This window comes from Rhineura floridana, chromosome 1 (assembly GCF_030035675.1).
Source record: "Rhineura floridana isolate rRhiFlo1 chromosome 1, rRhiFlo1.hap2, whole genome shotgun sequence".
Classification (NCBI taxonomy): domain Eukaryota; kingdom Metazoa; phylum Chordata; class Lepidosauria; order Squamata; family Rhineuridae; genus Rhineura; species Rhineura floridana.
The window spans coordinates 275,519,394-275,546,510 of NC_084480.1; the positions used below are offsets into that span (position 1 = coordinate 275,519,394).

The 27,117-nt window shown below is 41.4% G+C and overlaps 1 protein-coding gene and 1 long non-coding RNA gene across 5 annotated transcripts in view; one reads left to right on the forward strand and one right to left on the reverse strand.

Annotated features, from left to right (window-relative positions):
* TPD52 (tumor protein D52) overlaps positions 1-2,554 on the reverse strand; it is a 136,999-nt gene extending 134,445 nt beyond the window's left edge. The window contains exon 1 of one of the 2 annotated variants that reach the window (XM_061601985.1): positions 2,289-2,554. In XM_061601985.1, coding sequence (XP_061457969.1) covers positions 2,289-2,322 — 34 coding nt within the window. In that variant the 5' untranslated portion in view covers positions 2,323-2,554. The remainder of the gene's footprint in view (positions 1-2,288) is intronic. The other variant, XM_061601975.1, reaches the window with a different exon arrangement.
* Positions 1,567-25,733, forward strand: LOC133372878 (uncharacterized). 3 transcript variants are annotated; one of them, XR_009759568.1, is made up of 4 exons: positions 1,567-2,896; positions 10,211-10,318; positions 24,507-24,568; positions 25,092-25,733. It is a non-coding gene; the product is annotated as an uncharacterized LOC133372878 (long non-coding RNA). The 3 variants fall into 3 exon arrangements; XR_009759567.1 differs by having other exon boundaries at positions 24,510-24,568; XR_009759569.1 differs by lacking the exon at positions 10,211-10,318 and having other exon boundaries at positions 24,510-24,568.
* Positions 25,734-27,117: the final 1,384 nt, after the last annotated feature.

The following is a 27,117-nucleotide window of genomic DNA, read 5'->3' on the forward strand; positions in this document are numbered from 1 at the left end:
TTAGACAAGGAGTCAGACACACTTCCCATGCTGAGCTTTGGTGACACTCTGAACCAATAAGAATCTCTTACTCTTTGAGGGTCTCTGAAGTGCTGCAAAGTGACAGACTACTCCCTTTCCCCAAGATCCCAATCTCACATAAAACAAAATGAGGCCCACCTGCTTCTCTCTGTGATGCATGAATTCAGCGAAGAGGGATCTGTCACTTTATCCCTGGCAACCTGGTTACATGGTCACCAGAAGATCTGAGTGCTGTTGGCCACCCAGAGGCATCAGACACCTGCAGCTGCTAATAGGGCTTTAGTGTAGCCCTGGGACTCCTGCTCAAGTCAACTGAAGCAAGTGGAGACTTCACTTTCCTTTTCCTTAGTCACACATTCTAGCCTACCATTGTTACAGCAGATTGATGGAGCTCAGCCTTGGATGTCTGGAAGAGGAGAGAGGTGGCAAATACGAAGTGCAGGGTCCCTTCATGATAGTCATATCACGCCCCCTCACTTGTTTGCTCTGTCGTCATCTCCATAATCCTCAGTCCATGTGTGCCTTCTCCCACAACAACAGACGTTCCTAGAAGCCAATCAGCTCAGAAAGGGAGTGTTAGCTACTGAGAAGAGTCTTCTCAGTGTCTCTCTTATCTCCTTTCACTCTGATTGGCTTCAAATAGCAGGAAAGGACAAGGAAGCACATTAGAAGGTTCTTCTCAGTGGCTAACACACTTCCCTTTCATGCTGATTGGCTTGAGGATGCTGGAGACATAGGGATCCTTCTCCCAAAAACGTAAGGTGTCAAAGACCCCCTGAGACCCTGAACAACTACACCCCTCGCCTGAAAAGTGGACAAATCAGAAACAAACAAATGGACATTCACACACTGGATCAGGGTGGGTTCTGACTTGCTTTCCCTTTTCAAACAGCAATGAATGTAACACAACACCCAACACAAAGGATGAAACACTATCTATTTCCTTTTCTTTTTCAGTGGTACTTATACACACTCACCAAGACAAATTTAACAACTTGAGTATCCTCATATGGAGCTCAGACAAGAAAGAAGGGGGGCTTACACATGAATGACAGGTGAACATGTAGTTGCTGGAGGTTTGGTCCCCCTACCACCTATCTGACCGTTTTGAACCACACAACCCAGCCCTGGGAAGGAGACTCTTCTAGTCCATATAGGGTTAGGTACAAATCTTTCAAGATGTCCTGGTAGCTGTGCCTAAACCAGTGGCGGTGAACCAGCGTCCCTCCAAATGATGCTGTACTCCTACTAATCCCTGAGCACTGGCCATGCTGGCTGGGGCTGATGGTAGTCCAACATCACTTGGTGGGCCACAATTCCCATCAGCCCCAGCCAACATGGCCAGCGCTCAGGAGTGCTAGGAGTAGGAATCCAACACCATCTGGAAGGCCACGGATTCCTCAATCCCCACCCCTGGCAAAGACCCTCCTGCGCCCGCCAGACACGCACACACCCCACTCTCTGAGGCTATCATAGTTGGAGCCTGCAACAACAGGAAGGCTCCTCTACAGCTGGTATCGCCTGCTACCACCCCTGCCGAGGCAGGGAGTCGGCCAGTGCCCGCCTCCCGGATGCAACATGCCGCGCAAGGGGAAGGAAGGAAGCCTCCTAGCGAGGCGAGGCAGAAACGCACGGGGTGGCCGTAGGGCAAAGCAAATAAACACATCGACGCCGGTGGGCTTTTAGGTCCCGAAAAGACTCTCTTAAACCCCGCAACGTCAAGGACTTTCCAGCATCCGAAAGCTTCAGAGGCTGCCTGGCGTGAGCCGAGCAGCCGCTTCGCTCCTCTTTTTGCGGCCGCAACGGACTCTGCTCAGGCTCGTGTTTGGCTGGGGCGGCGAGGCAGGAGAGCGAAGGGCGGGGCCGCCCAAGGGCCTCCCAGCAGAGCGCTGGAGATGCACACTTTTCTTTCTTGGGAGCCACGGCGGGGGCAAGAGACTGTAACGGACTTGCCCGCTTCGGTCCTTTTCGCTTCCCCCACCCCGTCCCGGGTACATACAAGCACATACCGAGTTGGACACCGCACCTCCCCCTACCGTTGCAAGGAGCTTTCTCAAACAAATCAAGGGAGCCCGTGCCCCAAAACCGCACAACTAAACGCACCCAACTGCTGTTGCGATCAACAGAGGACCCCCGGCTGAAGGAAACAGGCAGCGCGGTCGAGAGAGGCCCGAAAAGGGGGAGGCTTAAACCAACAATGCCCGTCGCAAAGGGGCGTCCCTACCACACGAGGAAACCAGCCTCCCTTGGCTTCCCGCTTTCCTTACCTTCTTCGCTGGTGGGGTCCATTTCTGCAGCCATCGCCCTCAGGGCTCTCTCGCGGTCGCTTTCGCCGTTGGGGGCGTGCCAAGAAGGGGGAAAGGAACGTCGGGGGACTACCCGCTGCAGCGCAACCGGCTCGCTGCCCGCCCCGTCCTACCTCCGCCCTTTCAGGCGCTCGGTTTTTTTCTCAGCTGCATTCCGCCCGCCCGCGCCTGATATAGGGCGGGTTCCCGTTCGCTTCCACGTCAGCCAGACAGGCAGCAGAGCCACCTGACCGCCTGCCTGACTCCGCCGCGGGTAGGTGCGCTGCAGGTGTGTGAGGTGCAAAGGATGGAGCCCAGCTCCATTTTATTTCTGGGTCTTCTCTAAGAGAGGCAATGCTGGTGTAAAAACATAGCAGGTGTCCAAGAGTAATCGTGCCGGGCTTTGTGTGTGAGAGAGTGACTTTGAATACAATGCTCTTTCAAGTGGGGTTTGTCCCTAAGATGATTTAGCCGCCACCCCCCAAAAAAAAACCAGTTGCAGAGAATGGACTCGTTCAGTCCCAAAAGACACGGATCAACAATGGAGGCAACAGCATTCCTGAGCATGCATAGAGTGCCTTCCCTAATGAGTAAGAACAGAATCTGCTTCCTATGGATCTAGGATTGGGGGAGGTGGGAGGAAATATCAGCTAAAGCTGAATCCAGGATTTTTTCCCCATAAGAAACTGCCTGCAGAACTCTAATTTAACTTCATAATAACCCAGCTGACTTGCTGGGACAAAGAAATTATCAGAAAAACTCTTATTCAGGAGGACCATGAAGAAAGTAGCTGCTTTTGCTGTATGCTTCATTATTGCAGGATATTTTTATATATTGCGCATTTTTTAAAGTAATGCAGTCATACTACTATTCGGCATGTGTTTAACTCTTTATCTTTAGCTTTGCAGTCTTTATGCTGTTCATCTTCCCAACTGTCTTGTGAAATGAGTCACCTCAGTACAATTCCCATTTTACTCATCTTATGCTTTTGGTCAATTTGTTTATGATAGCTTCAAGCTGCATTTACTATGTTAGAGTAAAATATTAGGACTACATTTCATCATAATGCTACCTGCTGCCCATACAAAGAGTGTGTGCAGAGGGTATATAGTACTGCCCATTCATTGTTCTCCAACTGTAAGCTGTATAACTTTCCTGCAGGTACATTTTCCTATCTTCCAGCATGTTACTTTTCACTACTTTTTACAGAGAAGAGAGTGAAAATTGCACATTAGAATTCCTAGTGTAGAAGCCCCAGTAAGCATGGCCAATGGTCAGGGATGATGGGAGCTGTAGTCCAACATCTGGAGGGCACCATGTTAGCAATGCCTGATCCAAGGCCATACAACTGAAACAAAGTTCAGATAGGACTAATTGTCCCAAGTCCAGCTCTTTATTTGCTTGGCCACACTGTCCTTAAATTACAGAACTCATTGCTGTGTGGAGTCCCAGGCATCATTGGGACCAGTCCACAGTACCTCAGGTTGGAGTAGATGAGGGAACATAGGCAGGGAATATCAATATATCCACTTACAATTATTTACTCCTGCATTTTGCTTTGCAAAGCTACACAAAAGTGTAGACTTTTTATCCTTTATCAATACATGCGGTGTGGGCATTTGGATCTATGGTCACGATTGCTAATAGAAACCCATTAACTTAAACTTCATTAACTTACTGTCTCTATTCACCTTTCTCACTATGGTCATCATGTACTATTGTGAGTTACCAAAATTTTTCTCTGCACCCTGGAGATCAGAGGTCTACTTACCTAGGCACCTGGAATATGCATTCATGATTATTATAATACTTATCCCTCACTCCTGCTGCCACCTCCTACTTGCTCCTCCTGCCTGTACTTAGGAAATGTCAGCAGGAACTAAAATCTGGGACCTGTTGTTCTTGAGAGAGCATGTCACATAGGGTATTGCACATCTCTCTGACTTTCAAACTAGAGGCCCACTGTTTTCTTGTACAAGCCATTCCGGCACTGGTTTTGATTGGCTCCAGTAAATCTTACAATATCTTCTTGAAGTTAGGTACAGGGAAATAAGTTTGCATGAACATCCTCAAGCACAATCTATAATTTAGCTTCAGTTTTGTCAACATGCAGCCTGGGCTGGGAGACCCTGGAATCAGACTGCAAGCTATTTCTCAACTCCCAAACTTGGGTCTGGAACCTTGGTAATTCTGCCAGGTGCAGAGGTAGTATAAGTCTGTGCATGTCACTTTAATTCTTACTCGTACTTTCCAAAACTACTCTTTCTTTGGGGCATGTTCACCATGTCATATTGTACTTTGAAGAGAATTCCTGTCCTACCCCTTTACATGACAAAATAATTGATTTCTTCATCCTGTCACACATATCTTTCCCCGTTTGCAAGAATTATCTTTGCAATTCTGAAAGCTGAAAAAGTTTTTTCTCCACATTTCAACTTCATTTGAGATTCTGCAGTATGCCTTGTAGTTCATATCTGTTGCTATAGGCTTGAAAGCATCAGTTTTACACAATTTTGTAAAACAAGCAGCCTTGATTTAATTCCTGTCCTATTTTTTGTGTCTTCAGGCTTCTGAAATGCAGTACCAGAGAGAGAGAGAGAGAGAGAGAGAGAGAGAGAGAGAGTACACACCAGTGGTGAAGACCTGCAGAACAGAAATAATTACAATACACTTAAATAGGAAATGGCACCTCTTGCATTCCTTGGTGTCAAAAAAAATATCTGAATTTAGAGGAAGAAAGGGTTAAGGCAACCTCGTTACTAGAACAGTTTTTCATTGTTTCAGACATTAATATGAACAGTGCATTTCTGAAATCCCTGTGTAATCATGTTTATATCAGTAATTATTGTTATACTACATTTACATAAACCAACCTCTGAAAGATCTACAGTTTAGGAGACATTTTCATATTCTCTACAGCTTAGTTTCAGCAAAGTAGAGTTTGTACTAGATATGGCCCCGAAGGGTAGAAGCTAACTGTAAGAGATAAATAATATATCAGGGCAGGGAATGATGGTCTTTTTTTCTCTAAATCCATGCCTATCCCTAGTTATTTTTCTTCATACCAGATAAATTACCCATAGCATTCTGTTTGAAACAGGAACAGATTTCAGTGGTTTCTCTGCTTAATTACACACTTGAACTACTAATTAGAAATTAAATTCTTTAAAGGGGTGTGCATAAAAAAATTATACACATGGCTGATGTTCATTCTCTTGTGTGCCTAATCTGATTGGCTGTTCAGGAGAGGGGTTACCATAGCTACTGCCTCATCATACTGCAATCGCTCTGTCTTTAAGTTAAAGGACACTTTGTAAAGGAACAAATATGGAGACTTAAAAGTGCAATCTTATACATGTTTTACTCAAGTCCCACTGAGTTCACTAGGACTTACTGTCAGGTAACTATCTACAGAATTACAAACTTAATCCTGATGTATTCTATTGTCTTTAATGCAATTATGTGATATGGGTCTGGAGAGCCTATCCCACATTGTAGCTCTTGTGGCAGTGGACAGGATTTGACAGTGAATCCCTATAAAAGTTATTTGATAAAAAATTTCAACATATGTCAGAAAATGTTAAGAGCAATCTACATTTTCTTGACAGCAATACAACCACAATTTTTATCCTAATGGCACATGTAGCAGTTCTCTCACTTTAAAAAATATATAAGTGAATTAAAAGGGCTTAACTGGAAACCATTTAGAATATAGCACAACAATGTAACATGAATAAATGCCCAAGGTTTACCTGACACTGGAGGAAAATGGCATTTTCCCCCAAGAGTTTTGAAGAGGGATTGTTGCTCATGGTATGAAGATGCATCCCAGTTTTCACCCCTAGTAAACAGTTTGTACAGGAGTCTTTTTTTAATACTTTTTTGACAAACCTACAAAGGTTTTCAGAAATACACTTCTAAAAGCCTGTACAATTCAAAGACACTTTTCCCTTTGGAAAATTGCAGTATGGCTTAAGAATCTAATAAACTAGAATTTGTTTCAACTGGGACTAAGAAAAAGAAAGAAAAACAGCTAGACTGATGGATAATAATTTACTGCCACCTTTGGAAAGTGACGCTCTTGGCAATAGTGATGGGTACCCCCACAGTGTAGTAACACAGCAGAAATAAAACCCCTCTGACAGCAAGATTGCCTCCCACATTTCAGTTTCTGCTGTCAAGACCATCCTTATTTGTTTCTTTTTGGAATGCTGTGATCAATTTTTTTATAGATATTTGTATCATCATCACTGTTAAATTTCTATGCTACACTTTCAACAAGGTGCACAAGGCAGCATGGTTACTCTTCCCATCCTTTTTTTTACAATGCAACTGCAAGGTAGGTTAGGCTGAGAGAGAAAGTAACTGACCCAAGATTTCAGAGTGACCTGGTTTCCTTAGTTCTAATCTAACACTTGAACTATTACACTATGCTGGCTTTATATATTAGCTGTCTATTAAACGGACCCCCAGTTGACCTGAGAACAGGCTAACATTATCATAGTCTCATGCCTATTTCAACTCCTGTGTACTTCCTTCCCAAACAACTACTACTTAAGTGCTCAGTGGGTGAAAATAATTAAGCACCGTAGCCTGGCTGGGAGTCCAGAGTCTGTGAGTTCAAATCCCTGCTCATGTCTCCTGGGTGTCAAGGACCAAATAAAGATCACCCCCACAGTGAGTGGCTCAAGGGTTACCTGCCCTGCCACCTGTACAGCCGTGGGCAATCTGCATAGTCCCAAGGAGCCCAGTTGCCCCCCCCGCTAGCAGTTGCGGACAAGAAAGGGGCTGGCTTGTGCAGCTGTGGCAAGTTGAGCAGGCCCTAGCCAGCTGGGGAGGACTAGGCTCGGAGGCAATGGTAAACCCCCTCTGAATACCACTTACCATAAACACCCTATTCATAGGGTCGCCATAAGTCAGGATCAACTTGAAGGCAGTCCATTTCCATTTTCATCGCATTACCTCTGGAAAACTTATCTGCCTCAGGCAGTTAACTATGTAAGAGAAGGCTGATTTTAAAGCTCACTTTCTTGTTGGTTAGGCACATATCTGTGTTGGTTAGGCACATATCACTTGCTGATGATACAGACCCAGGGGTTCTTAACCTGCAGTCTATGGACCCTAGGGAATCCATGAACCAGGCACAAAAAAATCAATTTCCAATGCAATAAAATGACATTTGTTCATTTATTTATAGGGGTCCATAGCTTTCATCAAATTCTCAAAGGGGTCCATGACCCAAAAAAAGGTTAAGAACCATTGCTATAAACATTTGCAAACGATTACTCCATGTTCAATGAATAAGCCCTTCCAGAACACAAATTACCAGGAGCAATTTAGCAAAAACATGCTAGGGGAACAGTTTCTCACTGCAGCCATGGATCTATTCTGCTGGAGGACAGGCTGCTGACTGTCCATTAGAGCTGGCCCAGAAATCGGAGCATTTTCAGATAATTTTGTCAAGGTAGTGGGGTTTCCACATAAGGTACTTGAGGAGCAACAGGAACAAGATCAGAGCTTTTCCAGAAATAAAATTTTCTTGAGAAAGCATTTTAAAATTTGAATGTTGTCACAGAGATGGAGGGGGGATAATTTAGGCTTTGCTGTAACTGCTTCAGCTTCCAGAGACATGGGCAAGGAGGAGTTTTGTCCCTTTCCCTTTCTTATGCTTTCTGAGTCCCTCAGTAAGCTTCTTGACCAAGTGAGGAGTTGAAGTTGGTTCTCCCTAGTCCTATTCCAAAACTATACTATACTGCCTCACAATGGACTTCAAAAGACAACTGGCTAGGATTTCAATCCAAGCAAGCAAGCGAGACTAACCTATGGCCCTCCAGATGTGGTTGAAACCAACACCCATCAGCTGCAACCAGCATGACCAATGGCCAGGGATGATGGGAGTTGTAATCCTACAAGGTCTGGAAGGCCAAAGGTTAGCCACTCCTGCAATAAAACAAGTAAGTAATCTTGATTATTTTGATGGGGGAGGGTTGCAATCCTGTATGCTCTCACCCACCTTTCCTTCCTTCTCCTTTTTGTCTTTAGAAGCTCAACAGATGCCATTTTCCTGAGCAAGAAAATTAAATTATGCCAAAGCATTTACCTGTTAAATTTCTTTCTGTCCTACCGCTGGTAAAGCAGGGCCAGGGAGCCCTTATCTATCCACACCATCACAGGCCAACCTAACAGGAGGCCGGGACAACCCAGCTGTCCATCACCTGAGATTATTATGATGTCAGATGAATGATAGGTGGATTGTCCTGCCCACCTGTCAAAAGTCCTTAGTGTAGCGGTTCCCAAATACTGAACACAGAACTGGCAAATCCTTTTGCACAGCAGTTCCAAAGAGCCTGATAGCCAGCTGATTGTCAGGCGAATGGGAGCTGCTGCTCCATGGAGTTTTGCAGGCCTTGCCAATCAACCAAACCCCTTTTAACCAAGGCCCATCTTGATCTGCCCCACACCTGACATCATATATGACATCGGGTGTAGGACAGGTGGACATGGCTTGCCCAGAACAGCTTTGTAAACCAAATGGGGAAGCCTGACAGGCCTGAAGAACTAGGGGTCCCACACCCCTGTGTTAAAGGAGGAGATCTATCAAAGAAATGTGGTAGCTTCAAAAGTGAAATATGGGGTCATTAGCATAAGTAATAGCTGTGGTAATTTAAATAAATTCAGACGTAGACTTTCCATCACCAGTACATAGGAAGCTGTCTTATACCGAGTCAAACCACTGGTTCATCTAGCTTAGTCATGTCAGCACTAGCCAACAGTTGCTCTTCAGGGTTTCAAACAAAGAACATTCCCAGTCTGACCTGAGGATGCCAGGATTTGGACCTTGTGCAGATGCTGTACCACTCAGCTATGACCCTTCCCTACCATATTCAGAAAAGCTATCACAACTATTTAAAAATCTCTTTAAAAATTCTTTAAAATGTCCTATTTAGAAGTTACCAAAAGTTATCTCTTTTGCAGATTCCGCTGGTTTTGCATTTGCTCCCTTGTTTTACGTATAACCATGCACCTCATTTCACACTTTTAATATCAAAAATTCAGATTATCCTATATGTGATCAACTAAGTTTTTTCTAGATATTCTGAGAACTATTTTTGGTGGTTCATATTTAAATTACAATATATGTGTGATTGAAATAAGAATTTATTTGCTACCAGTTATCAAGAAGAAGCGAGTTTATTCAATACCACGCTTGAAACAGATATTATAACTGAAGGAAGTTAAAGATCATGGGCATTTGAAAATGTGGTATTTTTGCCTGCAGGCAATCTGTTATTTAGTGATGTGTTTAGAGAATCCTCTGGAGAAATTTTCCTTATGCACTACATAAAAGTAAAGTAATTAAAGCCACCAAGATGGCAATGATAAAGTAGAATTTGTAACCCTGCTATAGTAGAGCCTTCCCACTTTGCAGCTTTTCAGCAACAGTTTTATAGAAAGCAATTGATCAATAAGTCCCCATTTTTACCAGAGTCTTTTACTGGGTCTGATAGCATAGAAACATAGGAAGCTGCCTTATACTAAATCATACCTTTGGCCTATCTAGCTCAGTATCATCTACACCAAGGATGGGGAATCTTTTTTCAGTCCAAGGGCCATATTCCCATGTGGGCAAAGTAACAGATACAACTCTTACATTTGTACTGTATCCTGTTCCCCACGCTTGATAAACACTGACTGCTCTCAGGGGTCTTAGGCAGGAAACATTCTGTTTCCTACCTGGAGATGCCTGAAATTGAATGTGGCACCCGAATACAAAGCAAATGGCCTACCACTGAGCTACAGCCCTTCTGTTGTTTTATATTGCTTTGATTGATTGCATTTATTGTAATTTTTATTGCATCATCTTTTTGCATAAATATGCTGTTCACTGGTTTGGGGGCCCTTAGGTATATAACATAACATAACATCGTGAATCTGCCAGAAGCTATAAAGAGCGATGAAGGAGTATGCTAACTTCATCTCATTGGACTTGCATGACACAATTTATGATGAAGGTAAGAAATGGCTTGATTAACCAGCAACTTAAGTATGCTACAGAATAGGCTGTATGCCTTGCATCTTTAATTGTTACCTAAAAGCATCTCTGTGTGGATAGCATGCATATCGTGTGTCTTGTGCAGGATTCTTAAAATCCCTCACTAAGAATTTGGATGGAAGAAGCACATCTGCCTTTAGTTGTACCTGTATAAATACATCCATATAAACAGAGGCACAAGAATAATGCACATCAGAAAGTTATGGGAGCCCAACATATCACTGAACCAATGGATCTGCTCTGTATGTCTTTTTCATCCAGCAGACATCAAAAAGACCCAAATACTTTACTTTTGCAGAGTATAATGCTTGAGAACTTGATGATCCAGTTGTTTTAAGTGTATGATTCAGTGATGCATTACAAAATGCTAAAGAACTGTCTCATTAAGTTTATGTTAGTTTACGTCAGCTGAAGAACTGGATCTTTCCAAGCACAAAATATTTTTACTATAGCAGTTGTCTCTAAGTTTAGCTCAAATATATGTGTTGAGTGGTCTTATTGGTGAATAGGAAACAATAACATTAAATTCATGTTTTTAAATAGGATAAAATTGAGTTGAATGGGGGTGGTAAAGCAAAAATTAAAAAGACGTTTTATTTTCCTTGATTTTCAGAAGTGCTTCCCTTGTTCATATCCTCTTTCTCCTCATGTCCATAAACGGCAACATACCTGAGGGGAAAGAGTTACATCATTTTGGCATGGATTAAAGCTTTACGCTTCTTAACTAATTCAGCAATTAGCCTTTACAATTTGGTTATGAACCTAACAAAATCTCACTTTCATTACAGGAACAAAACTAACAGATTAAGAAAAACATTGTAAACAGTTTCTGCGGGGGGGGGGAATAGTGTGCATACTACCAGTGACATGTCAGATGCAGGCACCCAAAGACCTGTGCATACTGTGCCTACAACCAAATTAAAATTATTTTTAGAACTTTTCACCTCAGAAGTGGAGTTTCAGGAGAAGGACAAAAGTTTTAATGCAAGGGTAGGGGACCAGGGGACCACCAGATGTTGTTGGACTACAACTCCCATCAGCCCCAGACAGTATGGCCTATGATCAGGGATACTGGGAGTTGTAGTCCAGCAACATCTGGAGGGCCACAGGTTGCCATCCCTGCTCTATTGCAGGCGTGGAGAATCTCCGACCCATGGGCCAAATTTGGCCTGCCGGCCAGACCTCCCCATATAACTTTAATAAAACCAGCCCCCTCCACCAGCATGCCTTTTTTACCACTGCACCCTATTTTGTGGTTCTGTTGTCGCAGGAGTCATGTTCCTGACTGATACAAAGTACCTCTTCCCCTATAAGTCTTTTAAAAAATACATACATACATACATACATACACACACAGCTCTTGAGCAGGGAAGGGGCAAGAAGTAATGTCCTCACTCTGATTTGGCTTCAGACATCATGAAAACAATGGATATGTTACCACTAAGGCCTTCTGGAGGCTGGCATGCAGGAAAAGTAAAATCTTACTTTTAGGCTAATAGCACTGTGTGCAAAGGCTCAGTATAGCTAATGCTGTCTAATAATCAGCTCATAATGCCCTTTTTCAGGGTCTTGCCAATTTATGTTTGAACTACTTACATTGTCACATTTATTTTATCTTTGACCCACCACTTTAGAACTTTAAGTTCTTACCAGCTTGATTGATTTAACTGCTACTTATGGCATTCATTCAGAGAGATTAATGAAATCACAAGAAATGGGGCACATGTAAAACAACATCCTTGCCACAATTTCAATTTAAAACAGTACTGATAAAATTTTGCCAAGGATGAAGATAAAGGCAAGAGGAAGGAATGCGCAGAATGGAAGGCACACTGGTATCTGCATTTTTTAAGATTTTGGCTATGAGTGGTTTTGACCATGAGCCAGTGACAGTGTATTAACCTTGACCCTAATCATTCTTAACCTTGCATTATTGGTTTCTCCAAAATTTCATAGCGGTCATTATGTGACAAATGAACAGAAATCACATTTCCAAAGCCTTTAGGTGGGTGGACAAAGGGTCATAGATCAATGGTAGAGTATGCGTTTTGCATGCAAAAAGGTCCCAGGATTAATCCTTGGCATCTTCAGATAGGACTGGGAAAATCCCCTGCCTGAAACCCTGAAGAGCCATTGTACTGAGCTGGGTGTACCAATTGGTCTAACTCCGTATAAGGCAGTTTCTTTTGTTCTTAGGTAGGTAGATATGAACTGTGTTATCACTTGAATCAAAAGAGATGGTCACTTACGAGAGGTATGCCCTTGGGGAGATAATTGCTTCACAGCCAGGGGTGTAGTTGTGCAGGGTCTCTGGGTGGGGAAGTGTAAGACTCTTTGCTTTTTTGGGAGCAGGGCCCCCGTTAGGGTCCCTATGTCTCCAGCATCCTACAAGCCAATCAGCATGAAAAATGAGTGTATTAGCTACTGAGAAGAATCTTCTAACATGCTTCCTTGTTCTTTCCTGCTGATTGGAGCCAATCAGATTAAAATGTGGTGAGTCAGCCACTGAGAAGGGTCTTCTCAGTGCTGACATTCTCTTTCATGCTTATTGGTTCCTAGGCATTAACAAGGATCTCATTCTCAACCCCACAGCAAAAAAAGGGAGGGACACTGCTGTGATTAACATGAAGTGACCCTGCACTTCTGAATTTGCCACTACATTGTTGTTCAAACTCAGTGAAATGTACAAAATATTATGAAAACTAAAAACAGCTGAAAACAGCACAAAAACAGCAATGCACAATGGACACCCAAGACAGAGACCTATTAATCCAGCTGGATGAAAAATAATGTTGTTGTTAGGTGCCTTCAAGTAGATTACGACTTATGACATATGAATCAGTGACCTCCAAGAGCATCTGTCGTGAACTGCCCTGTTCAGATCTTGTAAGTTCAGGTCTGTGGCTTCCTTGATGGAATCAATCCATCTCTTGTTTGGCCTTCCTCTTTTTCTACTCCCTTCTTTTCCCCCCAGCATTATTGTCTTTTCTAGTGAATCAGGTCTTCTCATTATGTGTCCAAAGTATGATAACCTCAGTGCCATCATTTTAGCTTCTAGTGACAGTTCTGGTTTAATTTGTTCTAACACCCAATTCTCTTTTTCGCAGTCCATGGTATGCACAGAGACCTCCTCCAACACCACATTTCAAATGAGCTGATTTCTCTCTTATCCGCATTTTTCACTGTCCAACTTTCACATCCATATATAGAGATAGAGAATACTATGGTCTGAATGATCCTGACTTTAGTGCTCAGTGATACATCTTTGCATTTGAGGACCTTTTCTAGTTCTCTCATAGTGGCCCTCCCCAGTCATAGCCTTCTTCTGATTTCTTGACTATTGTCTCCATTTTCGTTAATGATTGTGCCGAGGTTTTGATAATGTCCTCATTGTCAACTTTAAAGTTACATAAATCTTCTGTTATTACTTTAGTCTTCTTGACGTTCAGCTGTAGTCCTGCTTTTGTGCTTTCCTCTTTAACTTTCATCAGCATTTGTTTCAAATGATTGCTGGTTTCTGCTAATAGTCTGGTATCATCTGCATATCTTAAATTATAGATATTTCTCCCTCCAATTTTTACACCTCCTTCATCTTGGTCTAATCCTGCTTTCCGTATGATATGTTCTGCATATAGATTAAACAAATAGGGTGATAAAATACACCCCTGTCTCACACCCTTTCCAACTGGGAACCAATTGGTTTCTTCATGTTCTGTCCTTACAGTAGCCTCTTGTCCAGAGTATAGGTCGCGCATCAGGACAATCAGATGCTGTGGTACCCCATTTCTTTTAAAGCATTCCATAGTTTTCCATGATCTACACAGTCAAAAGCTTTGCTGTAATCTATAAAGCACAGGGTGATTTTCTTCTGAAATTCCTTGCTCCATTCCATTATCCAACGTATGTTTGCAATATGATCTCTGGTGCCTCTTCCCTTTCTAAATCCAGCTTGAACGTCTAGCATTTCTTGCTCCATATATGGTAAGAGCCTTTGCTGCAGAATCTTGAGCATTACTTTACTTGCATGAGATATTAAGGCAATAGTTCGATAATTACTGCATTCCCTGGGATCCCCTTTCTTTGGAATTGGGATGTATATTGAACGCTTCCAGTCTGTGGGCCATTGTTTAGTTTTCCATATTTCTTGACAGATTTTTGTCAAAATTTGGACAGATTCAGTCTCAGTAGCTTGTAGCAGCTCTATTGGTATGCCATCTCTTCCTAGTGATTTGTTTCTTCCAAGTATTTTAAGAGCAGCTTTCACCTCACATTCTAAAATTTCTGGTTCTTCATCATACGGTTCCTCCATGAATGAATCTGTCATCCTGGCATCTCTTTTATAGAGTTCTACAGTGTATTTCTTCCATCTTCCTTTTATTTCATCTTGATCAGTCAGTGTGTTGCCCTGTTGATTATTCAACTTCCGTATTCGTGGTTTAAATTTCCCTTTCATTTCTCTAATCTTTTGGAATAGGGCTCTTGTTCTACCCTTTTTGTTGTCCTCTTCTATTTCTGTACAATAACTATTGTAATATTTCTCTTTGTCCCTACGTACTAGTCACTGTATTGTTGCATTTAGTAAATAACTTAAATAAATTCTATTGTATAAATAATGAATAATAATATTTATTATTATTTATATAAATAGAATTTATTTAAGTATTTATACTAATAAATATTTATTATTTGTATTTATAACCCACCCTTCAACACAAAAGTTTCCTGGGAGGCACACAAAGATTATATTAAAATACAGCAAAGCAATATCACATAAAATCAATAAGCATTTTAAAATAGCAAGATAGCCTCAGAAACCAATTCTTTGAATCAGTCACCTCTACAGGCCTGAAAGAAGAGATGTGTCTTAATTTGAAGTCAGAAATAAGTAACATGAAGGGCAACTGTATCTCCACATCCAGGGGGCCAGAACAAAGAAGGCTCTGCTCTGTGCTGTCACACTGCAAATAACAGCCATTGATGGAACTTCAAGCAGGATCTCTCATGCAGATCTTAAGGCATGGTTCAGCAGATAATGGGAAAGACACACTTTTAAATACTTGGTTTCAAAGCCATCTGCTTTATACTCCACATCAGCAACTTAAATTGGGACCAGTAGCAAACAGGCAGCCAGTGCAGATCTTTTAAAAATTAGTGTCACATGATCCCACTTATAACCTAGCCACATCATTCTGCACCAGCTACAGTTTCCAGTTTCCAAAGGCAGCTTCACAAAGAGCAAACTTTCAGTTTAACACATCGTGTTAAGGGCTTTCCATATTCACTCAAGCTCCAAAATGCTGGGCAATTATAGCTGTTAAGGGCTACAAGCTTAACAGATGCATTATTTGGACAATATTGATATAGTATAGTATCCTATCATGTGGTTCAGTTGCATAGATTCCATGTGTCCATTCCAGTGACATTAGGTCCACCACTCACACTGACAGCCATTCAGCTCCATCCACAGGATAGAATACCATACTCTATCAATATTGCTAAATAATGCATATGTTAAGGGCACGTTAAATGAATTTGATTATGCTTTCAGAAGGCTATATCTACAACTCTTTCATCAAGCAAAAAAAACCCTCATTAATAAATCACATGCAATTTAGAATAAGAATTCACATGCAACATATGCCTATTGAGTGACTAATTTATGAAGTGAAATAAAATTAGAAATAAGGGTTGCCAACTTTCCCCCCTAACTAGACTCCTGTGCCTTTAATAGGGTTGCCAACTTTTACTGGCTGTGGCTATTTCTCTGCCTTTAACAACAGATTTGTTGGGGGATATTAGCATGGGGTCATATTGGTTGCTATGCCTTCCAATGACTCTAGCTTATTTTTGAATGTATATGGTTGCTAAAAGTTGCAGGAGCAGGCCCATTTCGGAGTTTTCAGATCAGTTGGCAAACCTAGCCTTTAAAGGTTGCAATGAAAGAAAAATAAGCAAATAAAGCATACGCTATTGCTCCCTAAATCTCCCCGCTTTTTTCCAGAAGGTTTTCTGTACACTCAGATAAATCTTTCCAGAAAAAACACCAGAGGCAAAAATCTATGGAAGAAAAATGCACAACACCTGTCAACATGCCAGAGGCTGTCATCAAACATTTAACTCATTCAAAATAAGCAGTTTCTTATCTTTTCTATGCCAAATTAGGTATGGACCATCCTCAGACTTACTTCTCATGTACTGCCAAGTCTGTTCCACTATTTTCTAATTATAAGCCATAGAATCTACTCCTCACCCCCCCGATTTCTTATTATAATGGCGGAATATGGTTAATCCAACTCACCCTTAGCATAGTTGTGGCCCTATAATAATCATTGGAGGCCTGATGGAACCCTGCAGAACCCCACAGCACAAGTGCCAAAACACCAAGTAGGAGTCTCCCAAGACTACTCTCTGGTATTGATCCTGCAGGTACATGTGGCACCACGTAATGGGGTGCCCCCAACTCCTAATCCACAGAGCAAATCCAGGAGGACACCATTACCAATAATATCAAAAACTACAGAGAGATCAAGGAGAACCAGCAGGTCACACTCCTGTGTCCCTTTTCTGATAAAGGTCATCAACCCGGATGACAACCAAGGTTGTTCAGTGCTGAATTCAGTCCTGAAGCCAGATTAATCTAGATCCATTTCAATTTCATTCAGACACACCTAAAGCTGACTGGCCAACACCCTCTCTATCACCTTGCCCAGGAAAGGGATGCTCATTTGATTTGTTAATAACATTCCTTTTGCTAAAAGATATGAACATTTTACTTGTAACAGAATGGAAAGTATATTAGTACTGGGCAACATTATAGACCATTATAAATTGTTTTCTTAGACCTGTGATGCTGTGCAAACTTGGTAATAATAATTGAACCCAGTGGGACAAATCCTAGCTAACATTCATAAGACCAGGATATAACAGCCTCGATAATTATTAAGTATGTTTACTAAGAAGCAAGTTCAATCAATTTCAGTGGGACTTATTTTCTTTTAAGTATGCTTAGGATCACAGTCTAAAGCTGTATGGAGATGATTTCAGCAAAATACCAATGACTATGTCAAATTATCCCTCCAGTGACAACTTCAGTGATGTTGAAAAGATGGCATGGAGCATGATCCTAAACATGCCGAGTCCCAAATAGGAAATTACAGAATTAGACCCTTAACAGCAAAGGCAGTTGGGAAGCATAGCACAATTGTACAGCAGTAGGAGGGAATGGACAAGCACAAAAGAGCTGCAAGCTACTTCCAGCAAAGAGGCACCAGCTGTGCCCTCATGCCATGGCTGAAATCTTCCTGCTTAATTACTGAGGTGTTGCAATAACAGCGCTGGTTCTTGTCTACAAGGCAAGTGGGGGACAGATGATTTGATAGAGGCTAGAACAGAGATAAGATGGTTCTGTCTATCTTGTAAAGAGCAGGATTCTTTTTTTTATTTTTACACTTTATCACTGACAGTTTGTAGCACAGCCCCCCAAATAATCTTACTTAACACAATAAGGCTGCCAGTTTTAATCCAATCATCTCTTACTCATGTAAACTCCGATCTTCAGAGAGACTGCAGGGAAGAACTCCTTGTGATGCAATTAATTATTAATTGTTCTGCTCGCAGCTGGACTTCCTTCCTGCCATCCTTATATAAGCAAAGTCCAAATAGGGGTGCCATATGGCCCGTTTTAATGTGGCCTGATTTAGGAAATTTTTAAGATTGACTGTCAGGAGGATCTTTAGTTGGTTTGTTTAGGAAGAATGTGTACGTATGCCGCTCTTAAACATTGCCAAGATTTTTAGCATTTATCCAGGACTACAATGCCCAGAGTTCCTTGAAGAGAAAGGCATGACACTGAAAGCAGTTTTGGCTTGTAGCCTCGATATGCCCATTGATAACACCAATTTGAAGACATCTGAGAAAACTTTTAATATTGATTAAATCAAAATGAACTGTATCAAGTAGAAAATGGCCAGCAAATTTAGTAAGATTAGGAATGTAAATGATTATCTCAACCCCTACGTATCCCACCAATTACTGCATTCTGCAAGAGAGGGCATCCTGCAGATACCATCCTATCAGGAGGTCTATTCCACATGAAGTCAGAACCAGGCCTTTAGTGTTGTGGCACCTTCCGTCTGCAACTCCCTCCCATTACATACCAAACAAGCACCTTCTCTATTGCCATTGTGTGTGCATCCAGAAAGATATCACATATCAGACCATCAGATAATTGATTTTCATTTCTTTTTTCAGTTCAAATGCGGCAGACAACATTCTAGTTGCTTTCTGCAACAATCACAGTTTCTCTGCATTTTCACTCGGATCACTCTAGCATTTATTATCTTCACAACCATAACTGATAAGGTTCCCCGACTATCTGATCCCAATGTGTTTGAGGGAAACCTGCTCTATACGTTCTGTAGTCATGCCATCTGCTGATTCATACCTTCAGATTTCAGTCAAAACCAACAAATGCTCCTAACGTGGTAGAAACTTCTACCACATTAACAGTTTCTCCCATGCAACTTAAATAATTGTGCAAACATCATTGTGAATTTTGTGCTATAATTCTGCACAAAACTTAGGCTGCCTAATCTCTAATTTATTTCAATTGCGTTTAAACAGCTTAACTATAGACTGGATTACTGGCATCTCCAGGTAGGGCTGGGAAAGACTCCTCTCCAAACCCCTGAAGAACTGCTGCCAGTCAGTATAGACCAGGGTTAGGTATTGTGGCACCCCCCCAGACACTGCCAGACTACAATTCCCATCACTCCCGGCCATTGGCCATGCTGGATGAGACTGATGGGAGCTGTAGTTCAACAACTTCTGGAGGGCCACAAGTTAGACATCCCTAGCATAGACAATACTGAGCAAGAGAAATGAATGGTCTGCGTGTGAATGTAAGGCAGCTTTCTGTGACTTCAGTGCTAACAATAAAGTATCATCTTTATATCCCACCCTTTGTGTAAGAGGAACATAGATGGTCCTTCTCTCCTCCACCCATGTTATCCTCACAACAACCTTGCCTATCCTAGTCTGACAATAACCGTTGGACCACACTGGCTCTCATGCCAATTAAGATCCTGCCACAAAACATCTAGTATATTAAGCATGAAACAAAGAGAAGTAATAAACATCCCATTTCAGCCTATTTGATGCTTGCTGTTGAAGTCTGTTGTTTGGATGGCTTGTTTGCAGATGCATGGAAATACACCAACAATAATATTGCACTGTGAAGGACTTTTCCTTAGCCTGAATTAAAATGGACAGAGGATTGTACACACTAGAAATGCTGCAAGTACTAATGCAGTAGCCTAGTATATGCAGTAGCCTAGTATACTTGCCTAGTAGACAAAATAATAATGAAGCAGCTCACATTACTAGTTCTGCACACCCTGCACAAATTCTGTATGTTGTACATTTTAAAATACAGTCATCATAAGAGAGGAAATTTTTGAAGTAGCTCCAAAGTGCATAGTTGGAGCCAAGAAAATCCTCTCTGAACTTTGATTTATTTACAGACAGGTAACCCTCAAAGAAACGACAGGAAAGCCTTCAGCACAAGCCCAGCTTGCAGAACTGGCTGAGGATCAATGGACTCCAGCAGCTTGTTTAGATCTCCAATTCCTAAAAGAACGTCCACTCTAGCTCCCTCTGCTGGAGTCCTATTGCTTAGTTACAGAAACAACAGTATCATACAGAGGAGACTTCTCTAATTGCATGTATGCAATTTTGATCTATAGTCCACTTCCCAGGCCCATAGCAGGGCAGGGGCATTTGGGAGCTTGCCCTCTAATTTTTTAAAAATAATTTTTTTCTCCCCCCCTACTTCCCCCCCCCAAAAAAAATTAGGCTAGCTACAGGCCTTACTACTAACAGAAACCAGTAATGATTTGAAATGAATGCTGATGAAAGTTACACAGGAAAGCACAAAAGCAGGATTACAGCTGAACGTCAAGAAGACTAAAGTAATGACAACAGAAGATTTATGTAACTTTACAGTTGACAATGAGGACATTGAACTTGTCAAGGATTATCAATACCTTGGCACAGTCATTAACCAAAATGGGGACAATAGTCAAGAAATTAAAAGAAGGCTAGGACTGGGGAGGGCAGGTATGAGAGAACTAGAAAAGGTCCTCAAATGCAAAGATGTATCACTGAAAACCAAAGTCCGGATCATTCAGACCATGGTATTCCCGATCTCTGTATGGACAGTGAAAAAGGCGGATAAGAGAAAAATCAACTCATTTGAAATGTGGTGTTGGAGGAGAGCTTTGTGCATACCATGGACTGCGAAAAAGACAAATAATTGGCTGTTAGAACAAATTAAACCAGAACTGTCACTAGAAGCTAAAATGATGAAACGGAGGTTATCATACTTTGGACACTTAATGAGAAGACCTGATTCACTAGAAAAGACAATAATGCTGGGGAAAACAGAAGGGAGTAGAAAAAGAGGAAGGCCAAACAGGAGATGAATTGATTCCATAAAGGAAGCCACAGACCTGAACTTACAAGATCTGAACAGGACAGTTCACGACAGATGCTCTTGGAGGTCGCTGATTCATAGGGTCGACATAAGTCGTAATCGACTTGAAGGCACATAACAACAACAACAGGCCTGTCACTTCCTAGGAAAGATTGGTGCATGCATCCTTAAAACCAAAGGAGCAAACATAACTCTATTCATCTATACAAATATTGGCTACTAGCCATCACAACCACAATCCTTGATGATGCAACAACATACCTGGCTGTTGGGCTCTGTGACTTTGTCCTCACTACCAACTTTTTTATATTTAGGGACAGCTTGTGCTTTCAGGTCAGCAGCACTGGTTTGGGTACCCATGCAGCTCCCACAATGCGCCAATATGTGTTTAATATATTCCCTCAGCTCCTGTTCCTAAAGGCCTCTCCCACAGCTTGGAAAAGTTACTTTTTTAAAACTACAACTCCCATCAGCCCCAGCCAGCATGGCCACTGGATTGGGCTGATGGGAGCTGTAGTTCAAAAAAGTAACTTTTCCAAGCTCTGGCCTCTCCTATGCTAGAGTTACATCAATGACATCTTCATTTGGAGAATGAGAATTCCATCAGATCTTCCACCCCACAGTGACCATGAGCTTGGACCAGTTCACGCAGTAGATTCACTTTCCAGACAACACAGTGAGCTATATGATGGACATATAAACACTGTCTTATTCCAGAAACCAATTGACTGATGCACTTGCCTACATGCTTCTAGTTACTATTCACAGCACACCACCTGATCCATTGCCTACAGTAGCCAAGCCCTAAACTACAACCACATTTGCTCTAGATTTTGGACAGGGACAAACCTGCAGGATTTGTATGAAGAGTTCTTAAAACTACAATATTTTGGGGAAGTAAAGAAGCAGATCAACGAAACCAGACAAGAGTAACTATTTACAGGACAGGCTCATAAGGGAAATATCAGAAATACTAGTCACCATCAACAGCTCCCAGCTAAAACCTCTCCAGTGCATCACCAACCCTACAGCCTATCTGGGTAAATAATCCTTTACTCTTAGTTACAGACCTTGCAAGAGAAGGCCTTTTTTATAGGCAGTTCCCCCTCCCCACTAGCAGTAACTCATCAGCAACTATGGACCATCCAATATAAATGTAAACTCAGGAAGTAGCCATGTAGCAAACGTTTGAGCTAACTCTGTCCCCGTATCTACTCGGGTAACACTATTGCAGAAGCTCATATCATCAGCTATGTCATCAAGGGTATATTCATCTGCAAATGCTCTAACATAATATATACCATAATGTGCCAGCAGTGCCGTTCTCCTATTTACATTAGCCAAACCACACACACACTGTGCAAAACTAATAAAATAAATGGACACAAATCAGGCATTAAAAATGGCAACACTCAGATGCCAGTGAGAGAGCATTTCAGTCTGTCAGGGCACTCTATAACAGATTTTGAAAACTGCTTTATGAAAACTTTTTTATGAAAGTGGCAATTGATAAATAGATAAATAAACAACTTTACAACTACTGCTGTTCAGATTTTAATAGCATTAGAAGACCAAAAGGAGAGTCCTTATTACTGGTTGCCAGACTTCCACCCATAAACAAAAGTTGAAAAGGGAGATTTCATCATTAAGCTGTTGGGCTGGAACCCATATACAGATTTGACACAATCACAGTTGAGTTTAATAGAGCCTGGGACTGGCAGCTCACCACACAGAACAATTGTCCTTCTGATTGGATCATTGACCCTTGTTGCTTGCATTTGACTCTGTATCATAATGAGACACTCTTATCTGTTGCTTAGCCTCCTTCCCTCACTTTATACTAATATTATCCTCACCTCCTTCTGCCTCTGAATTTGTCTGTCTTTAAGATGACCCAGGGCTCTTTGTTGTTGTTGTTTTTCTAAAACAGATTAACACAGTTTCCCCTCTGGAATTTGTTAGCTACTTCTCTGGTGCTGTTTCCAGGAGCCTCCCACAAAGGTTTATTCTGCCAAAGATGGTGTTACTCTCCAGGGGATGACTGGCTTCTGCTACTTAGGAAGAAAGTTATAAAGCAAAATAACTATAACCCCATTATGAATCCTGCTTCTGAGCTTGTATACCCTAACACAAATCAGACTGCATTCTGGACATAACCCTGCATTCATAAATAAAGTTTATAGATTCTATTTTGAACCCTGCATGCCTTTAAAAAAAGTATAGCCAAATATCCAAGCCAAAATGCACTCTGAGCAAAATGTAAAGATGCATAAGTGATCCTCATTGGATTTCAGGTTCAGTGCCACCCTTACCTGCCATTATCACAACTGTATATAGGAGCACACTTGGTTTTTTTCAAATCAGTTATTGCACATGGAAGTTATTCCACCTATTATATGCTTCAGAGGTGCTTAACCAAGTTGGTGGAATACTGTAACAACTCTCTTGGTGCCTTTTTATGGTGTAAATACAGCTTGACTTCAATGGAATTGCACTGAGCCTCAGGGTAGTATTTGAGCAACAACTTTTGATGTGAGCCTCTTGAAAATCTGCTAAATATTTTTTCTTGAATACTAAAGCTGGAAGCTTAATTGAGTGGTTTAATATACCTTATATTCAGCAATAAACACCCATATTCCTAAAAGAATGGACCAAACCATCATCTGTCTTTCTTCTGTCATTTGGTTCACAGGTGGTCCCCCTTCAGCACTGCCCAAGCCTAGACCTACTTAGGCTGCAATCCAATGCATGTCTACTCAAAAGTAAGCTCCATTGGGTTCCATGGGACTTACTCCTAGGTAAGTGTGTATTGGATTGCAGCCTTAATTTCAGCAAATTTAGGAAACAGAAAACTGCCTCATACTGAGACGGACCACTGCTGCATCTAATTCAGTATTGACTACACTGACTGGCAGCAGCTCTCCAAGGTTTAGCAAGAGTCTCTCCCAGCCCTAGCTGGAGATGCTGGGGACTGAACATGGGATCTTCTGCATGCAGTGCAGATGCTCTACCACTAACAGCTCTTCCACAAAGTTACCATGTGCCATTAGATTATACCTTGGAACACTGAGGGGAGACAAATCATCAACACTTTTATATCTAATTTTGGAATTATATAATGAACTTATATTTATTTTATGTAAAGAAACATATGTAATCATCTTTTCATCTTACATCAAACTTGGTGGTCTCTTGACTGCTTGACCTAAATAGAAAAGGTAAGAGGAATCTGCAAGACTTTGTTTTTCCCCGTTTTGTAATTATATTTGTCTTTCCACTGAAAGACCTCATTCTTTAAGGAGCAGTAGCTCTTTAGAGGAAAATAAGTGCCCCTTATGAGTTTTCATGTATGTCTTGCTTTGCAGTGACCATACAACAGCCCTAACAAACTCACTATAATGCATATCAGGCATTGCCTGTTTAGTCAGGATCACATTTCACAACTGGATCTTTCACCTTTTTCACTTGTTTGCATTTGACTCTGCATAGTAAATAGGACACTTCTATCTCTTGCATTGCTGGGACATTACAAGAGGAAAATAGCAGCCATCACAAAGAAACTGTGGCCCTCACTAGCAGCCCTCAATTGGAGTTGTTTTTCTTTTCTTTTTGCCATATTTGTCCCACAATGCCCTCAAAAAATATTATCTCCAAGCAGGACATCTGAAAAGACAACACAGTCTCTGAAGTCATCTATCCTGCTGTCATCAGAGAAAGGTAAGCTCCCACTCCAAATTAGAAGAAATGGGTACAAACTGAAGACCTGACTGGGGCTGTGAACACATTAGTCACCTACTCCAAAGCATTAGCCACACCTGGAGGGGCAATGGGTTGATCTACTGATAAGTTGTGAAATCTCTTTGAAGATATTAAAAAAAAAACACTCAAGCTGATCCCAAGGTTTTACAGTAAAAAAAGGGGGGGTTGACTAGCATGATGTGCACCCATTTTCAGAAGAGAGAGGTGGAAATGTACTGGAACCAGCAGAACAGTGAGTATGTTTCTGCCCTGGGAGTCCCATTCATACCTCTGTGGAATCTTGAATGGGAAACCCGTTCATTCCTCTGTCCATTTGTTTTGCCACAAATGGAAATTGAACTGAATGGATTCCAATCAGTTCAATTTTTTATTCATTATGAACCCCCTAAAAGACTTATGACCAAGAACTGTACTAAATTGGTGTGACTAAAAGGAGGATGGGTGGAGCTATAACCATTAATTTGTTTTTCTGCACTTTCAGTCCTATAACCAAGTCTTATGGAGATCAAGCTTCACCAACCTGCTCACTCTTTGTTCCAAGCTTCATGCTCTTAACTGAAAGTCCCCTTCATCCTGCTTTCCTCAACTTCCAGCCAGCGTGGGCTTTTCCTTCCTTACAAAAAAGAAAAGAAAGATCTAAGTTAAATCCCAAATCCTGAAAGCTAAGCAGTTCATGAAAGAGAACATATGTGAACATGCTTTATAGAATTCATTGCTGATGACACTAAGTTATTTGCTGCCACTTACTGGATAACCATATATCACTACACAGTCTGGAACCTGGTTGCAATGAAGCTTGCAGACGTCTGAAGATATCAGAGCAAATGTGAAGGTGAAAAGGCTTACTTAAACTTCTCTGCTCACTGAAGAGCAAGATTTTTGTTAATATGTTACTGCTACCACCTTAAATCACTCTGAACAAAAACAACACCCTCTTCTTTCTCCCTGCTGCCAGCCACTCATATTTCATCATGACCCCAACTGAAAGAAATCTCTTCTATCTGTTTTTCGGGGTGCAATGCAGGGTAGGGAGCCCAGCCTCCACAATTATTTTAATGATGCATGCTCCCCTCCGCCACCTCTAGTTGTTATTGTCTTTGGGTCTCAGTATATTTAAACTTTCGCTTCTTTTAGGTTAACAATAGAAATATTTATAAAATTAAATTATTTTAATCAAAAGTGTGTATGTGTGATTTGTATGTTTTAAAAGCTGAATGATGACCTGCAAGAAACCACACTTTGATGTAATGTTTTAGGTGCCTCATAATTATCTGTGGGGGCCTAATTTCTGCTTGAGTTAAAATTCCACCCATGTCTGTTTTCATTCTTTAAAATACTCTCATCTTCCTTGATTGCCTTTGCAAACTCCTACTTCTCTTCACCTCTATGTACTATTGCTTGGAAAACAGTTGAGATGTTGCCAGTTCCAAAAATCAGTAGCACAATGTTATGGTGGAGCAACCTGCTCCAGGCACAACTTAGACAGGGATGCAATACAAGCCAATGTAATATGTTTACACCTATTTAAACAATGTTACAGACACTTCGTTTTTACTAATCTATATACTAATACTGGTTTGAGTCTTCCCATGCTCATGTTTATGTAGTGAAAACTACACCACTGATACACAAGAGAGAGATAACTCCAAGGATGTACATGTAAAAAAAATCCTAAGGGGGAAAAGTGTTCCCCCCAACTACCCAAAAAATCCAGCTCTATAATAACTCAGCGGTGTGGAGTGCCGAGCGAATTAGAGGGAAAGGATGGGAGGAGGAAATAGGATCGAGTGGCTAGAACAGAAGGACAGAGTAATATATATATATATAAAGGATAGAAAGAACCATCTCATTGTCTGAATAGTTGTGTCTACAAGAGAGGAAAAGGGGTGCTCCCTCCTCTCAGAATTCTCGATGTAATGGTGGGTAGAGCGGATTGTCAATTATCTGTAGTAACAATTCATAGACCTTGCCCCCCCAAAAAAAATTTCTGTGGACACTCTTGAGGTCACCAGCTAGTTTACACTAAGAAGCTATAAGCTATTTTTATATGTTCCCAAGGACAGAAGAACTGATAATAGAAGTCAATAGAGCAGACCAACTAAAAAAAATAACATAGTTGGTATCAGGCACAAGTATATCTGAGTACACCTCATTAAAAAAAATAGAAGGAATGGTGCATAATGGAAGGTACTGCGCCTGCTGGGAGGAAGGGCAGGATATAAACTAAATAATAAATAAATAAATAAAAACCACAGTCTATTCAGGACTGAGCATGTTCAGTGAGCATGGAATGCTAACTGTGGACGGGGTGGGGGTGCAGAGAGGACCATTGAAATGGAGTGGCTGGAACTCTGAACAGAAGCATTGCACACTGCATTTTGTTGCCAAACTTGTTAATATTTTCAATATGGTTGTCAGGAGCTGCCAGGACTAGAACAGCAAATGTTTGATTCTGTATGCAGCTGTCCCATATAATGAGCTGTTAAGAACTGTACCTTGAACAAAGT